Below are 16942 nucleotides of genomic sequence, written 5' to 3' on the forward strand. Positions count from 1 at the left end.
CCCGTAAAAAAAGCCAATCATAAAATAAAAAACAGGGAGGCTCTAAAATTCTAACTTTTACTGCCCCCTCCTCCATCCCTGCACCTTCAATGGAAAGCACAGAGGGCTTGCCTAAACTTAACCTAGAATCCCCCTCCTCCTCTCTCTCACACCCAAGGTTGAGGCAAAAACCACCAGCTTGGCTTTTTACTAGAGAGGGGAGACTTCAAAAAGAAGAAAAAAGGGGGCGTAAAAAGAGGAATTTGATAAAAAACAGAGAAAGGGGCAGAGGAGGGAGGGGGGGAAGGGGAGAAGGAGGAGAGGACACAGTTGCTCCTGAGGGCAAGTCTTGTTCAAGACCAAGTTGAACACTTCTGCTGCAGCTGCTGTGACTGGCCCGCTACTACCTCATTAATGATAGTAGCAGAAAAATGTCAGACATTTTTCATTTGTTGCCTGCTGCTCAAACATCTGTTTTTGATATGCATTTTTATATTTGACTCTTCAGAATCTGCATTCGAAATTCCTCCTTTGAAAGTCTTACTTTGCTGGAGGCAAAGATGTTTTCCATTAGTTTTTAGAGCAATCCCAAAGCCAAATGTGCAAATCAATCTAAAACCTGAAGTTTACGCCCACTGAATGTTTCTACAGCAGTTCTCATATCTCCTCGGCCAGAATGTAACAAAGCAGCAGGGTCAGTGGGAGAGCAGAAACCCTCTGAACGTGCCATGAACCACTGTGTTTATGCAATAATAACAGCAGCAAATGAGGCTCCAGACCCGCCGCTGACAACCCTTTAGAAAAGGACAAACCATATGTGGCGTCAAGTAACGAACACTGACGGACGCCGTCTAAATGGATCAAGAAAGTAAGCCAAAGAGAGAAAGTCCCTCCCGGAGAAACCTCGTACAGCGGCGATAGAGAAAAATGCGGCCGTGGCTCTGTCAACACACTGAACCTGGTTCCTGCCACAGAACATGACTCCTGAACCCGCCTCCCAGACTCTGCCTCATTCAGCCCACTCCATCCAGATCCTCTGCGCCACTTACCCCAGGGCGCCACGGAGAGAGAGAGCCCATTCAGGCAGTCACCCTGAGCCCCTTTTCCCAGTCTCTTCAACTCAGCTCATCACTGTTTAGAAAACAAAGCCCAGTGAAATGAGAGGCCCTCCTTATCAGCGCTTCGGGGCCTGGGGCACCATTTGCATGACAATCCGCTGGCCGAGGACTGTGAGCTGATGACGGACAGATGAGATGAGAGAAGTGGGATAGGTGGGTGGCTGCTGTTGTGTTGGGGGAGGAGAGGAGGATAAGAGGCAAGAAGAAGGGATAGTTATCAGTAGCCACAGTCCGCTTCCTGCAAAGTATCAGTTTTCTCCCTAATCCCTTGTCGCAATTCTCTCTGCGCACAAGTGGCCCAGCTGCACTGAGCAGACCTAATCCTCCGGTCAAGTACGCACACGGATACAGCACAATACAAAGACTCGGAACTACACACACAATCTGCCACAGCAGTGTTACATTAAAACAGCCTGAGCGAGATGTTCAGTACATCATTTTCCGCGACCTCATTAGACGTGAACTGTAACTGCACGAGACAGAAATAGCTGAAGGTGACTTCAACTAGGTCAATTACATTAAATTCTGGGTCAAGTCAACTGGGCCAATCAAAGTCCCTTCAGAATCAACAGACTCAATATTAGAGAATACGGCCAGAGAACATCAAAAAGAAAACAGGTGACTACAGCCGAAGCTCGACATGGAAAAGGGAGTGTTTTTAATGTATGCGAGCAAAGGCATGACTATGCAGCTCCTGTTTTGTGTTGCAACACACTCCTTTTAACTGAGCAGCATATGACATTCTGGCAGTGTAACAACTATTCTTTCACAATAGGCCAGCAGATTTTGTCTACGTGACTTGCTGGTGTGATTGAATCTTCAGTCGGACACTGTTCCAGAGGTCTAGTCTTGGCATGCGAGGGCGAACGCATAGGCCGCTTGTGTCGGAGAACAGAGCACACGCGGCGCGCCACCCGAGCGAGCGGCGCGGGGAATATTTGTAGGTGTTCGTTTTTTGGTTTTTTTTTGTGTTTGTGCGGTTTGCAACTCTGTCCCTGCAGACCATATTTAACTTGCAAATGGAGGACTGTTGGTAACAGTGTGCCGGTGAGCAAGTTTAAAATATCCCCCTGTTTGTGTGAGTGAGTGTGTGTTGTTTTTTTTTTTTGGTTTTCTTTTGTTTTGTTTTTTTCCCCGTTTGTGTTAAACTGCAAACACAGGCATGTGGGGGGGGGGGGGGGGGGGGGGGGGCTTTGTCTCCATCTTTACCTTCATTAAAAAGCCTTCAAAGCTTCCTGTTGAACGCACCGAGCGGCTAAAGAGTGTGAGACTGGGGCAGGGTGAGCGAGAGGCTCACTGTGAAATGAGGGGTGGGCACTGGGCAGACAGCAGTGGCAGAAGGACGGCAGATTGAGAGAGGATGGTGAACAGTGGGCTGAGAAAATTGCTGGCACACTAGGTGGGGCCTTTGAGGGTGCCCTTGGCCCTTTACACCGCGACAGAGGCTACAACACCGCAGGGTACTGACTGAGTGACCAACAGCACACCATAAAGGTTTCCATGAAGAAGTGCGCTTCGCGAAAGAGGAAAAGAAAGTACCACACCCTTGTCAGTGGTGCCAGCACATTTTACACTCCTTCTCTCTGTTTCTCTGCCCACGTCTTCCTGCCATCACTCTGAGGCTTCTGCTACAAGGTCTCACACAGCAGGCTCATTTCCTTCCTCTTTTCAGTACCAGTCTTTCCGGAGGATCTCCGTCATGGCTTTTGCAGTCACTTTTCTATGTCCCTCGCTGCTACTCCGTCTTGCATGTGCTCTCATTTCCCACAGGTCAAATAATACCGCAAGCTCTGTTCAAGCTCTACTGCACGCAGTTGAGTCACCTGCGAGCTTTCATGTGGGAGGTCTACTCTATTGTGTGAGTTACACAATCAGTCACAATGGTACCTGGCTAGTGAGAAAGAAATAAAGATAGCAACAGAGGAGTTCGAAAACTGGGAGGAAGACGGGAGGAATTCCTGAGTGTGTTGACAAGGAGAGCGGGGGCGCTTTCATTAAAGGTGATGAGCGGTGGCAACACCTTTCAACAGCTGTCAGAGAGCTCATTACCTGGGCTCCTGCAGACAGACGCTCACAAGCCTGTTAAAGGGGCCCCACTGAGCTGTCTTTTTAAGGCAAGGCCTGCGAGAGTACAGGGACCGGGAGAATGGCCGAGGTGGTCTGAGCGGAACGTAGTCCGAGACGTTAAGGCACACACACACTCCTCTGGGAATTTACACCCCTCTGTCAGAAGCAGCAGAAAGCCACGAAACACAGGGAGACACGGACACACGTGTCCGCGTTCATGGCGGCCCAACGCCAGGCGCGCACCGTGTGCCGACTGAAAAACATTTTGGCATTTGCTCATAGCTGTCGTGAGTGCTAGTGACAAAACATCGGGCTTTTCTGGAGAATGACACAATGGTGCCATGACACACAAACTGCGCCCACCACACAAACACGCAATTTCATGAGCGTATAGGAAAAAAAAAAAAAAAAAACAGTGTACAAGCAAATCACAGCAGAGCAGGAAAGGCAGCAGGTGGGATAAGCATGTATCCTCAGGGCACATTTTAAAAAGTGGAATTACCCTTGCAGTCTGGTGCTGCTCTCAAAACACCCTTTCTTCTTTACAGCACCTCATAAAGGGCCTTTTGATATTTTCTTGATGGAGTCGGCCAAGCCAACATTTGGCAGCAGGCACCCCCCCCCCCCCCCACCCCCCTTTTCCTGCACCACACAACCCTGTCAAGAAACACACAAGTTGGCTTCAAACAGACAAAACTTGTCCACCGGGCAGCCTGTCCCCCGTGAACCGAGCAAATAAAAGTTTCCTTCAGACGCCCTTGAACAAAACCTGAGGAAGGACGTGTTAAAAGAGAGGGGGGGTGTGGGGGGAAAGTGAAGGAAATATAATTTCAATACAAGGATTTCGGTCGGTTGCCCTTTATGACTAGCGCAGGAAAAAGCAGACAGTCAAGTGCAGGTCTGTGGAAACAACGTGCCCCCTCATCCCCGCGGTGAGCTCCAGCTGACTCTTCATCTGCCCACCAGAAGACAGAGAGAGGAACACAGCTCACCTCCAGTGACTGGGGAGTGAACCCGGACCTGGCAGTCCTGCAGAGGCCCGGGCCGTTGATCATGTCAAGAAGACAGTACAACTCACGGGCAGGCGAGGAAGCAGACAGACAGACAGACAGGCAGGCAGGCAGGCGAGGTGAGGAGAGAAGAGGAGAGTGAACAGTCATCGAGGGAAACTCTGAGTCTTTGATCCCTGGGCTGTTTCTCGTCCTCCCAGACTTCCTCTCACCATCTGTAGCCCTGGCTCTCACCTGTCTGTCTCTGGCAAGGCCTCTAGCGCTTGTTCAATTGCTATTGCTTCCTCCCCACAACAATAGAAACCTACAAAAGTAGAAGTAGTCCGGCCATGGCTGCGGCCTCGCTCTGTCAGAGGAAGTGAGGGGAAAGGAGGATAATGTAAACAACAACAGTAGTATTCACTCCAGCACATTGGGGAAGCACCGCAGACCAGAGTGTGCAGACGCTAGGCTCCGATTGGAAGGAAAAGCACACCCACATGTAGTAACGCACACTTCATTTCCACTCAATATGTAAATGTTCATGCCAACGCATTTGCCCGCAGTACACAGCATTTCCTCTTGTTTTACCCCTGGGCGGTGCTTACGCTGAAGCTCGGAGGTTGATACTAAAACGTGAGGTCTATCCATATAGTGTATTTTCTGTTTTTCTCCAACATCTGGTCATTAGGGAGGACTTTAACGGCAACACTCAGAAATGCAGAAACAAAGACCGAGGCTGAGGATATAATAGACCGAGCAACACCCGCGGAGCAGCAAGGAAAGGAGTGTGGCTTCCTGATGTGTACGTGAAAAACTGGCAGTCCCCCTCAAACGGGCACAAAAACTCAGAGTCATCACACACTCTGAGAAACTCTTGCTTTGAGTTGCTCAGCGGAGCATCGATGCGTATCACAGTTTTTCACTTTTGCTTGGCAACCAACAGCCAACTGCCAACTGTTGGTTGCCCAACCTCGCGTCTGGGAGGAGGCTGCGGGCGCTCTGACGACTCACTCAGCTCGGGGCCGTACAGTGATTCACTTCCTTTCGTGTCTGTGTCTGGAAGCGTCACAAAAGGAACATATGGGGCAATAATGCCATATTTTGACATTCTGAGCGTTTCAGCCAACGCAGAAGAACCGAAGAAGCGAAACGAGCAAAACCCCGATTCAGTCAGTCCCCCTTCACAGCAGCGCACCCTCAGCTCAGTGAGCATTCTCGCACAAGGCGTAAATCATCCCGAGCAGCCCCTTGCGCCTTTTCTGGATTGTTTCTTGTCTAACTGGCTGTCCGTTCTGTGGGTTTTCTGTATGTGATTCCTGGCAAATGTGAGGTGTTCATGCAGCGAAGCAGGAGCTAATAAATCAAAATGGCTACAGCCAGCTCTCATTCAAGCACAGGTGGAAGGCATGGAGTGATTATCTGTTAGTTCATAGCTACTGAAGAGCGTATCTTTTTTTTTTTTTGCACAACTGCTTGTGACGCGTGTGTAAAAAATGCACTTCTCGTGTCAGATTCACAGCAACATATGCACATAAAACACAGAATGTGCTAACATCACTTGTGTTAGACAGGTGTTGTTTTTTCCACAGCAGCTCAGTTTTAGATTATGAAAAAAAAACATATTTTAATGGCTACATCTCTTGTTGGCTAAGTTTACGGTAAGCAGGGATCTTACATGTGCAAATTCTAAACAGCCAGCACAAGGAAGGGAATGCAGTGGGATGAAAGGAAAGATCATTACTGGACTGTAAATCCAAAAAAAAAAAAAATACATCCAAAATATGACTAATACATGAACTTAAATCAGTAAGTCAGTTTTCACAGCTGGACAGTTGACTATTTGTACATCTTCTAAAGGAAAACTGCGTGGCCTCAACAATAAAATTTGACTGTAGGCTGTGAAGTAATCTGATTACTGACCAGCTGTATGCAAAATTCTCAAGATACGTTCACCTGCTTCCTGCCTGCCTTAACCTGATTTCTCCTAATAACCTGGTTTGGAGTGAACAAGTAAACACAAATGCGCGCACACATACACGTATGAACATCTGTGAAGTTTACCACCGACATTCATCTTCCCCCTGTTAAAAAAAAAATAAAAAACTGTCAGCGAGGTGCACAATTACAGGCATGTCAGCTCACACACACACACCTGTTCCCCCTCACACATTCAAAATATACACACAACACCGAAATGGGCATGTAGTGTGGACATGCAAACAAATGCACTAATGCAAGTGTATACAAATGAACTCATGCGCCATTTCCAGAAAGATGGTCATGGCAGTTGAACATATTGGCAGAATTTGACTAATGTCCAAGGGAGAACAGCGCCAATGGGCCTCCCTCCCCTTCTTCTTTTTTTTTTTCTCCCACCTCTCCCACCTCCCTCTCGGCTCCCAGCTCCTCTTCCATCACTCTCCACCCCTGAGCCCAGATAATAGCTGGACTACACCATCCGCTCGCCACTCCCTGCCAAACACTGTCGGCTGCGTAAACACGGCCCATTCACATACACACACACACACACACACACTCGTGCGCGCACACAGAGGGAGGACAGTCAGTGCTCGTCTGGGCTTCTAGTCCCGGGCTTGGCTGTCCGAAGTCTCGCCTTCTCATAACACTGAACCCCTAGCAACACTGAGGCCGAGCACTGTCCGTCAACAACACGGTGGTAGACACACGGCGCCGAGCTGACACACGCATACTCTTGCATACGTTATAAACAAACACACATGTAGCAGGGTGTATCACGTGTTCCCCACTGAAATAAAGTACCTCAGGTGCATGCATTAGCACACACACACTCACACACACACACACTCATACACAGTTTGCCAACTGCCCACGCCTTTGTACAAGGGAAAATGTGCCTGGCAGGGAAAGAGCAGTTCTCAGTAAACAGCTACAATAGCAGCAGCCAGACATGGGTGTTAGGGTGGGCTGCCACAATACCTCCGTGAGCAGCAAACTATTGTGAAAGAGCTTACAAAAGTCCACATTTCATACTGGAGCTCTCACACACACACACACACACACACACACACACACACATACACACACACACACACACACACACACGGACTGCTAATCCAGTTGCCTCATAACAGACAATTCTATCAACTGCAGCCGAACAGGATTCCTTGTAGTGTTTCGAGGCGAGCGCTGTTGGGAAATGTTCCTGGGGAGAAAAAAAAAATGCCTGCCAGAGGTGGCAGATTCAGCCGGCGCACGGTGGTCGACGGGTTTTATTTACAGTGGTGTGACTGACGTTGCTGAGCGGCTATAAACTGCTATTAGAGCGGAGCTGGATTCCAGCACAGGCTTGAGGAATCCGGCCTGGCACATTGTCTGTCTCTGGGTTTGACACAGCAGTCTGGGTGCCCAGCGCCAGTCAAACAGACGCGCAAACACCACATACGCTGACATATAGGAGTTCACGGGCACACACGCAGGCGTGGGTTGACACTCGATTTTAGAAGTGTGAGCAGAAGCCCCGCAGGCAAAAAAAGGACTCGTGAAAAAAAATAAAAATAAATACTTGAGGCAACTGCCTGAGCCGATTCTGGTTATTTATAGGCGGCACTGCCTATTAATGGACGCAGCCATTACTGTGGGGCTGAAATGGATCTCTGAACAAGGAGGTGTAACACTGCAACACAAGTAGTTCGGAAACTGAAAATGGTCCCACGCTATAAAAAATGTTTTCCATGTTGTAATGTAATATGATATGGTTACACATGAATATTGCATGGCTAGAATGAAGTAGGTAATAATTATGCTGAATATAGGTTTACATTCATTTGACTGCCACTGCGCTATGAATAAAACAAAAGACAGCCTTTTAAAACATTTAATAAATAGGCTTTATTACACTACGGTGTAGTTGCATATGCATACAATGGCATTTCTAAGTGTTCATTAGTGAACTAAAGGCTCTTTGCACTTGACAGCAAAAATTAGGTGTTTTTTTTATTACGGGTTAAAATTACAAAACAAAAACAGTTCAGTCTTTGTTTTCGTTGTTTGTAGGTTTCTCTTAATATGGATTTTCTCCCTCAGACATCTTGTTTAGTTGCGCCGCTGTAATTGTTTTGAGAGAAGTGCGAAGGTTATTCCCTTGGACGTATCGATTACGACCTCAGACCAGCTCGAGTGCTTTAACTCCAGCACGTTGTTCTGATATTATCCTGAGAGGATAACATCAGTCAAAGGTCTGGGCAAACCTTCTCATTCAGTTCGCCAAGAAGGTGTGTCCAAACTTTTGTAATAAAACGGTAATATATTTATTCCTCATTAGAACTACTCAGTCTCCTTCATTCTCCATCTCTGCTCCTCCCTCTCTTGCCCTCACACATGCACACCGCCCTAACCAAGATAGCACCATCTAGTCCCGGCCCTGCCCCCTCAGGCATTCTAATCTTTTAATTGAATCTTTTGTAATTATAATGAAATAACTGCGGACTTCTATCAGGGAGAAAATGATCGGGCCAGAATGTGCCAGCGGTCACAGGAAGCTCTTATTTCTCCGCCGCTGCTGCCAAGATCTATACCCCCATTTCAATTAGCTGCTCAATTCACATTTGAACAGCACATTAAGGGAAAACAAAGAGGCGGGTGAGCCTACGCATTGTGTGTGTGTGTGTGTATGTGTGACTGCACACTTAAAGACGAATCACTCAAGCAATCTGTTACTTCCACGCCGGGCCCTCGCGTGTATCGCTTTCTAGCATCAGAATTAATATCCGAAGTGTGTTCAAAAACATCAAGGAATGGGTGTATTCTGGCGAGGAAATACACACTTTCCCTTCTTCTGACCCTGGAGAGCTGCTAAACGTAATTGCCTCATTCTTCTAAGCAAATGAACATTGACATAGAGGGGATTGGTCTGCATGGGCTCTCTCAAATGGCTTCCCCGGCAGTTGACTAATTCAGTTCTCATTGACGTATGACTAAATCAGTGTCCATTATCCTTATGTGTGGGGCAGCTCAGATGTAGTACCAGCTCCGTGGCATAAGGCACTTAAGAGCATTACACAAGCCGAAGCTGGTTGAAAGGGTCTCCTTTTCAGTGAGCTGACAAGGGCCGCCACACATGCAGCAGATCTGACATTGGCCAGGCCGCAGCCTCTGACTAACCTCTGACATTGAGGTCCCCCACTAGCGAACAAAAAAACAGGAAAACTGACCGCACACTTTTAAGTCCTCAGATTGTCCCTGGCTAATGGCCAGCAGCAGTGACACTTATCACTGCAGGCGATTTACTGCCAAGACAATAGGACATACTCATCTGGTGGAAGATTTAGTGGGACAAACACTTTTTTTTTTACTGCATTTTCCACAGTGCATCAAAGCAACGCTGACAATTTCGGAGATTTAAACGCACCTCAGATTGTTTTCGCGATAGGAAAAGAAGCCCAGCGATTTATTGTCCGGCAATAAGACGGGGGCCAGGTGACTTTCTTTGCAGACGCGGTGGTTATTTTGGTGCGAGCTTGTGTGAGCGCGACATTAGCAGCCAGACAGGTCCCTCTGTTGTGCAGCTGGGCTGGCTTAATGAGATATCAGACTCAAACATCAATTCATCAGCTTCATTGATGAGGACAATGAGGGGCAACTGCTTCGGTAAAGAGAGGCATTATGGCTCCTTGTGCAGGGATAGGGCGGCCTTGTTTACAAAGGTTATTGAGCACAGAGGGCTTGAAACAGTACACCACGGCGGCCTCCACTATGCTCTGCTCTGCTAGACTCAGCTCTCTTACCCTCGGGGCAGTTTCTCCTGACTTTTTATACCTTTGATTGTGCAGAACAAAGAGCCAGAAGAAAAATGTACCTCTGGAATCCGGAGGCTTAATTTTTAAAATGCGTGCATGTGCGTGAATGGGTTAAGAGGAGAGGCCACGGAGGCCTGATTGATTAAATAAACAAATCTCATCTTGTTATCATCAGGGCTCCCCTTAGCTAAGCAGAGCAGGCTGGGCTGGTTGGAGTCCCCTCTGGCCTCAGCCTCCACTGACAGGGCATCTGTCTTCATTAAAGCTCAGCCAGTGTGCATGACGGCCACTGAAATGCTGGTGTCTTCACGATTAATGAAGACAGATGACCCCCCCCCCCCCCCTCTCCCGCGCCCCGAGAGGCAGTAAAAAGGAACAAAAAGCAGGAGAATGAACAAACAGAAAAACACACACAAGAATGTCACAATCACCTTCAAAAAAACAAGAACACATTAAAGATGTTGGTTGGATTGCGACCGGTTCCTCTTATTTTTCACGGTTGTATCTCCAGTGTCATATCTGGCTTTGCTCCCTCCACACTTCTCCCACCAAAACACGCTCACACACACACGCACCCCCACTCCTTTTCCACTCTCACACACTCCCCTCACAGCAGCAGCAGCCCCCTGGAAATGTATGGAAATGGACCCCAGTTGTTGTTCGAGTCAAGGCCTTGTCTGAAGTCGGAGGCTCGCGAAGGGAGAAAAAAAAAAAAAGAGTGAAACAGAGAAGAGAAAGCTGACCAGAATATCCCTTTGTGTGCTTTCTTATTTATTCATCCATTTATCCACTAAATAATTCATCTAATTATTAATTCATGGCTCGAGAAGAATATCATTATCCAAGTAGTAGTATCCAGAAGCATAAACAAACCGCTGACCTACGGAGACTGTAGCTGGCTGCACAAAACTTTGAGCAGTTGTCTATATTTGTCATTAACCTTTCATGAGAAATGGATTGGAAACCAAAGCTGCAGTGGCAAAGTCACAGCGTGACTGGAAGGTAGACTAAGCAGGGTGCCTCTGAAACGTCAGTGTTTCTCTTCCTGCCACTCACCACACGTTTTCCTCTTACTAGTACGCTGCACCTGGCAAGGTCAAAGCTCAGGTGGCTCACATTGTCGCTGAAACTTGACTCCGCGAGCTCAAACTCACAAGTCAAACACGGGAAACGAGGACGCACACATCATATCATAACAGAGGGCTTCTCTCAGGCATGGCTGAGCAGCTCAGGCTAGTCGAAGGGGGCGAGGAAAGGAGAGAAGAGGAGAGGATAGGAGAGGAGACTGTCTGTCCCAGTCTCTTCCTGTGCTGCTCTGTAGCCCCTGACAGCAGCCCCCTTGGCCGAGCCCTGAGGGGTAAACAAGCCAGCAATGAGAATGAGAGAGGGAGAGAGGGAGAGAGGGAGAGAGAGAGGGAGTGACAGTGTGTGTGAATGTGTGTGAGAGACAGCGAGAGAGAGAGACGTGGTTGTGTCATAGAAGAGAAAGCCAAACAGGATGCCACTTACACTGAACACTGGCACTGCCCGTCCAGGCGAAGGGGTCCAACCCTGCAAAGAAGGGGCTCGCCTTCCGCAGCATGCACGCACCGCGGCTGGTGACATCATAGAGCTGACGGGGGCCCATTCCCAGAGCCTCCATACAGTCGAACATGGCACCCCCCCACCCTCGGCAAAAATCACTACGAGTCCTCAGTCCCGCCTGAGTCCTGCCCTGATTCTGCTGCTCACGTCACTCGCCGAAGCGCTGACAACAACAAGCAGCAGCGGCAGCAGCAGCAAGAGCAGCAGCAACAGCTATCTGGGTCTGCAACCTTCTTCCCTTCCCTCCCGTCACTTATCTCTCGCTGTCACTCTCTCTGTCCGTTCCTTTCCTGCCGATGCCGGAGTTTCCCTCTTTCCCTCCCAGCTGGAATGCAGATCTGGTTCCTGCCTGGCTGGGCTGAGCTGAGCTGAGCTGAGCGTGACTCTACTCTCCCCCTGCCCTTTGGTGAGCTGCTCCCCGTCTGCTGTAACAGACCTAAATAACAGCCTCTCACAGCTCTCGCCGAGCCCCAGACACGGCGGAGCGAACCAACTGCCTCTGCATGACGCTCTGAGAGGGGGTGGAGAGAAGCAGAGAGAATGCCAGAGAGGGAGGGATAGAGAGAGGAACCCGGGGAGGGGAGTGGAGGGGATGGGATGTGGAAGGGGAGGGGGTGGGGGTGGGGGGGTCCAACAGAGCCTGCACTGGAGGAAGAGCTGCCTCTGGTTGGTGGACAAAACTTTATTCCCATATTCCCATGCTTTTTTGTCTGCGCTGTTTCTCTTTCATGTTTCAGCCCCAAAAGAAAACAAACACAGACCACCACCCCCCCACATCCCATCGTCTTCCATTGAGACATGGTCTCTGTCTCAGTCTGTCTTTGCATTGCACCTCCCCCCCGCCCCCCCTCCAGTTCCCTGCAGTAAATATGAGCCCCCTTCCCCTCCCTTCCCCGAACCCCCCGTCTCTAATCATAACCATATTAAAGTCCAGCCACTGGCCGGGTGTGTACGTGTGTCAGAAAGAGAGCCAGAGAGAGACGGAGAGAAAGAACATTGTGCTGTGGTTGAACCCAGAAACCAGATGCCAGGGTAAATCCCTCCCTCCTTCCTCTCTGTCTGTTCGAGGGAACAGAGGATGGGCAGTTCTTTCTGTCTCTCCCTCTGGAAGTGCTTTAACAGTGATGAATGAGGGGCTGCCTTGCTCAATCCCCGCAGCGCATTTACACAGACAAATACCCCCCAATATACAAACACACCATGTGCTGGACACACTTCTCACAGGTTCACTTGACCTTGTTCGTGATTTATATGCGAGTAAACTTTGCAAACGGATAGAGGCGCGAGGGCGCAGATGAAACGAGGTTGCACGAGCGATTATTTCTATGTGGTAAAACAAACCCCAGCGTTTTTTTTTCCTTTTCACTGGCATTCACACCAATCAAATTCATCCTCCTTTAACGGCGTCCGCTCGGTGTATTGATAAAAAACAATTCAATTTGAAAAACAGAAGTGGCCTCGCTGTGACAGTAAATCAAAGGAAATCAATAGGCGGTCTGCGGTCAATAAAAAAGCCTGTCACTGGTCCTAACTGTTGCTCAGTAGACGGATTGACTCTTGCCGGGCTAAAGCAAACAGCCCGATACAATGGGAGATATATGATAATAGAATGGCTTCAGTCTGCGAGCTCCGCACATTCATCTCGCCCCCACCCCTGTCAAACCAGTACAAGTGGTACAGCCCAGCAGGCAAAAAAGACACCATTTCCTGTCAATCTGTGCTGCTGGCTATGCTCTCCATAAACACACAGTGCCCTCCTCCCTCCCGCCCTCCCTCCTCCTCCTCCTCCTCCTCTGTCTAACACTTCACTCTTTTTCCTGTCTCATGAAAGAAACCGTGCCTTCACGTTTGTGGCTATTTTGAACGATTTTCATTACAATGTTTATTGATCTAAAAGCTATTCCTCCAGCCGAAAACCTCCTGTTTATTTTCTTGAGCTGGCACACACACACACACACACACACACACACACACACACACACACACACACACACACACACACACAGTCTCGCACATGTGGCTTGAAAGCCACGCTCCTCAACCACACAAACAGACACACATTTAATGGCTCTTTTGTTGCATCAAACGGTAAACAACATCAGTAGTCTTTATGTGTTTCGTCATACAGCTGTCAGACCATAAAGAGGAAGCTTTATGACAGCAAGAATAGACCACTGAGGCCAGATAACAAACTGCTATCTTCCAGAGATGCCACTGCAAGAGTTTGCTGTTGAAAAAGTTAAAGAAGAAACCCCTTGTTAATTTTTCTACTTCATCATTTAAAAAAAAAAAAAAAAAAAATAGAAAAAAAAATATATATCCATGTCTGAATACGTTTCAGATTATATCATTACTGCCCGGAGTCACATTTTTATGATCTTCCAGCATTCTTCTCACACTCGTCTTTCGTCTCCTTCCTGTACTTTTTTTTTCTTTTTTTCTTTTTTCTCTCGCTGCTAGTTTCATACGGCATCCTGGAAACTAAAAACTGGCTAATCCCCTGGTGCTCAAATGTTCAATGTAACAGCGGCGCTGTTCGCCAGGGCTGCTCTCCGGACCGCCGAGCTACGGCGCAATCAATTTACAGTATCATGCGCTCACACTTAAAACGCTTTTGTTTTTGGGGGGATTTATGGGGCCTATCCGATTCCCGCGTCTTTGACGTTTCTTTTTACTGTGTTTGAGAGCATAACTCCTCTTATTGGCAAACGGAGCTGTGACCCATCCAGAGCGTCGGAAGGTTTGCAGAGCGAGTTTAGACATCTAATCTACACATACTCCATACTGCTGCTGACCCAGGCTGCCTCCCCCTACCTCCCCTCACCCCTCCCCTTCCTTCCCCAGCCAGAGAGGTTGAACTCTAGAAGAAACCCCCACTGGGCCACTAACTTTCCCCCAAAACTTATCCTGCCCTCCCTCCTTCCCTGGCTCACAAGTCTCTCCATCGCTCTCCTTAATTCTTTTTTCCCCCCTCTGTTTCTGCAAATACTCTCCCCATTTCATCAAGTTCCCTATGGCCATTTTTCCCTGACTGCGTGATTTGTTTTAGTTGACAAAGTCCTCCGCATTCGTTCCTGGTTTTGGAAAAGTTTCATTTTCAGTGGCTGCCAACTTGCCGGACATCTCGTGTCGACTTCTGCTTTCAATCACGTTCAACGCCTGTGATTAGGACAGATTTTGACGCATACGTCGACGGCAAAATGTTTGAATTTCTGAAAAGATTCTAACGCTCGTGACATTTCCCGTGTGCATCCGGAGAGTAGACGGGGACAGCCAGCCGGGCCGAGCGAGCCTATAGCGCCGTGTGGGCTTGATCCCAGGAGAATCAGGCTTTACTACTGACATTCTGTCGCTCACTACAGATAAGACGTATACAACACATTGTTGCCACTTCCTCTGTATACAGTCATTCAGTTCATCCAGCTTAACCGTCAACAACACAGCAGTGTGTGAGGCAATAAAGACAAGTCGCTGCACTAAATGCAGCAGGGTGATTTTGAAAGGAATGCAGAGCCTTTTCCATTTCTGATGTGAGCATGTGTGCAGTGTGCAGACATGCTGAAACAGATTGCTGGTGATGATAGAGACACTAAACACCCGTGCAGGATGCCCTCCCACTACAGCCAGACTCAGAAAACACACACACACACACACACACATCCTCTACAGGTTGATTTTTGAACTGAACAGCAGAGCCGACCAACTGGATCCGTGCAAACATCTCCCGCCGGTTCCATTAATAATAAACGAATGCATTCACGAAACGGCACGCCACGTTCGTCGGCACAAACACGGCGCAATCCTAGCATTCTTCGGCTTTACAACCGTCAACTGCTCTGCAGGTTTTACACATGTTCTCCTCTGAAAAGACATGTAATCTTATCCACTCATCTACTGCTCTCGCACAGTATATCTCGGGCGATACCAGATCGTGTCACCGCGCGGAAAGCAAGGCTTCTCAGAGAGCTCACTTCTCAGGGGCCCAGCCATGTTCACCTCCGCTCCGCTCACATGCCGGCCCTACTGAAGGCCCAACACAGTTTCTTTTCGGAACACTATCAGCCCTGGCCATCTTTCAGCTTATCCTTTTTTTTTTTCCCCGTCTCCGATTCTCCCTGTATCTGCACTGACATTTTGCTACCCGTGTTCTGCGGGGAGATAGAAAGACAGATCTTTCAGTTGTCCGGCCAAGAATACGAACCCCCGTTTTGTTCTCGTAGGTCCGCCCTGGGACTGTGTACCCTCCCACGCCTTCGGAGGACCCAGCCCTCCGTTTCTCGCCATTGCGCACTTCTCGTTTTGCACGTGCCCACGAAAGGCCCATCCGAAAGCAGACCCCTCCTATTTTTAATAGTAGCTTCTTTATCTTCATCTGTCATCATGTCAGAGCTGCAGTACACTCTGTGGTTTCTCTCTTACCAGCAACCTCTGCTGACTTGTCGCACATGCACGCACGCAGACACACTCAAGCACGCATACGCATTTGATGCAAAGGTGGAGCAAGTTTCCAGCACTTAGGGCAAATTGGCTCCAACTTGCTGACAGGGATGAGAGGAAATCCGAGGTGAAAGCTGAGGATGAAAGAAACGGGGGAGAAAGAGAATAGCGCGAGGGAACACAAGAGTGCATAAGCCAACAGGGTTTAGGTGGATATCATCACAGGAGGAGATATTCCGCTCACTATCATTTTCACAAAAACTCCTTCACTGGGTGCTTAAACTGTCTGGAAAAATAAAGCAGGCCCTTCTGTACATCTCCCCCCCTCGTCTATTGAGCCGTGGCCAGCGCCGGGTGAAAAGTAAAAAGGCCAATGTGAGGGGAATTGATTTCCAAAAAGGAGCGGAGTTCCTCCGAGAGCTGTCATCTCGAGGCTAGTGGTCGCCTAGGGAGATGAAAGCAGGGATGTCAGATGACGCGGAGCTGTTTATTAAAGCCGAGGAGGCTCCAGTCTCACTGATAGATCAATGACGCGGCCAAACGGCGATACACACGCTGTCATCGCACACAAGCGCACACAATTGGTCCGGTCCTAGCATTGCTAATTTGCTATGTAGATCATGGTCACAGGAGAAGTGATGCCAGTGAGCAGATGGCTCTATAACTGTGCTTCTTTTTTTGTTTTTTTTTTTCTTTTTCTCTGATTAAATGCCACCACTCGCAGAAAAGATAAACACTGCAAACTTTGATTTACTGTAATAGCAGCGCCTGCTCCAACATTTGATGTAACTCTATCTTTCATGATGTTGCTGAACTGAGATTGCATCTGGCTGCTGAGCATAGCTGAGCGTATCCATCAACTAGGTCTCTTTTAAAAACACTGTCAGAAGCGATCGGGAATTGAATTCTTGCATGGTTTTCATTAAGGTTCTGACTGCAAGACAATGTTGATCTTGTTCTGAAGGAAACGCAGTAAAGGAAGATTATT

At 48.4% G+C, this 16942-nt stretch overlaps 1 protein-coding gene across 4 annotated transcripts in view; it reads right to left on the reverse strand.

The window, feature by feature from the left end:
- Positions 1-16942, reverse strand: part of rarga (retinoic acid receptor gamma a) — a 42106-nt gene that overhangs the window by 7244 nt on the left and 17920 nt on the right. Inside the window, exon 1 of one of the 4 annotated variants that reach the window (XM_047567722.1) lies at positions 11443-12016. The exons of the other annotated variants lie outside the window; for them this stretch is intronic. Within the exon in view, the coding sequence (XP_047423678.1) occupies positions 11443-11587 (145 nt within the window). The 5' untranslated portion in view covers positions 11588-12016. Of the gene's footprint in view, positions 1-11442; positions 12017-16942 lie in introns of those variants that run through there. 4 annotated transcript variants of the gene reach the window in all.

The sequence above is a fragment of the Mugil cephalus genome, chromosome 1 (assembly GCF_022458985.1).
Source record: "Mugil cephalus isolate CIBA_MC_2020 chromosome 1, CIBA_Mcephalus_1.1, whole genome shotgun sequence".
In the NCBI taxonomy this organism is placed as follows: domain Eukaryota; kingdom Metazoa; phylum Chordata; class Actinopteri; order Mugiliformes; family Mugilidae; genus Mugil; species Mugil cephalus.